We start from the raw sequence: 1,069 nt of genomic DNA on the forward strand, positions 1-1,069 counted from the left end.
ATCCTTCCTTGCAAATTCTGAACTCAGTTCATTTTGCTGAACTGCATCCAGTTTGGCCTAGGTGCATAAAACAGAGCTTTGCATCACTTGTAACAAAACCTAATTTAAAAAAAAAAAAAGGATCAACTTACTCTGATAGCACACGTAGTTTTTCTCCTACATGAAATATAGGTTGGCTTATGTCTGCTGAAGGATAGTCATAGAGGACAGCAAGGAAATCACTCTCCTGACCTGTTAAAGAAGAAACAAAATGTCACTTAAAACGAAGTTAGAGTTTTGAAGCAGAAATGGATTTCTCATTATGTGTGTTATATTTTACACAGTAGGTCAAATGGGGGAAAAAATCTCACTCTGAAATGTCATTTGATAAACATAAAGAGCCAAAGATGAGCCTATAACTTTATAAGAAGAATGTGAAGATATTAGACATGAAAAAAGTAATTTGGTTAATTGTAAGCAACTAAATTTAGACCACTTCTTCTAGTAATTACCATATTTAAAGGACATATTCAGTTTGAAACTAGCAAAATTAGTAAGTATTTATAGTATTAGGAAGTAACCCGGTTTGATTAATGCCACTGTCTCTAAATGCCTCCAGCTACAATTTTTAGCCAAGCTGATGCATTACATTTAAGGAAAGGAAGATGCATGTTGAATTGTTCTATCATTTAACACCACTGATAGTGATAGACACCTTTTCAAAGGTATGAAATTAGTTTAGATCAAGGGCAATGAGAGCATGGCCATTACTGCCCATTTCCCACCACTTCTTAAAATTAGCTTGATGAACAGCCAGAGCAATTTGTTCTCCCTACCTTGAGTGGAAACTGTACTAGACGTAGCGCATGATGCCCTTATCTTCAATTAAAGAAGAGAGGCAACATGGGTGTTTATAATTAAATCAGTGTACATTTGCAGAACTAAGGTCAGTAAAGAGATAAGAAGACCTTTTACGTCAGTTGGGATGACTCTGGGCCTTGCAGCACAATGTAGGACACGTGCTGAGTCTCCTGGGTTTCTGAAGGATGGAGGAGGCACTTTGCAGAAGACTAGGACTATCAAATGTTCA

At 36.7% G+C, this 1,069-nt stretch overlaps 2 protein-coding genes across 2 annotated transcripts in view; one reads left to right on the plus strand and one right to left on the minus strand.

Moving 5' to 3' along the window:
• TG (thyroglobulin) overlaps nt 1–1,069 on the plus strand; it is a 166,384-nt gene that overhangs the window by 115,098 nt on the left and 50,217 nt on the right. The gene's annotated exons all lie outside the window — the stretch shown is intronic.
• The window catches only part of SLA (Src-like-adaptor), a 22,109-nt gene that overhangs the window by 10,258 nt on the left and 10,782 nt on the right, over nt 1–1,069 (minus strand). Inside the window, exon 3 of the mRNA XM_009323363.1 lies at nt 132–231. Within this exon, the coding sequence (XP_009321638.1) occupies nt 132–231 (100 nt within the window). The remainder of the gene's footprint in view (nt 1–131; nt 232–1,069) is intronic.

This window comes from Pygoscelis adeliae, unplaced genomic scaffold, assembly GCF_000699105.1.
Source record: "Pygoscelis adeliae isolate BGI_AS28 unplaced genomic scaffold, ASM69910v1 Scaffold103, whole genome shotgun sequence".
Lineage (NCBI taxonomy): Eukaryota > Metazoa > Chordata > Aves > Sphenisciformes > Spheniscidae > Pygoscelis > Pygoscelis adeliae.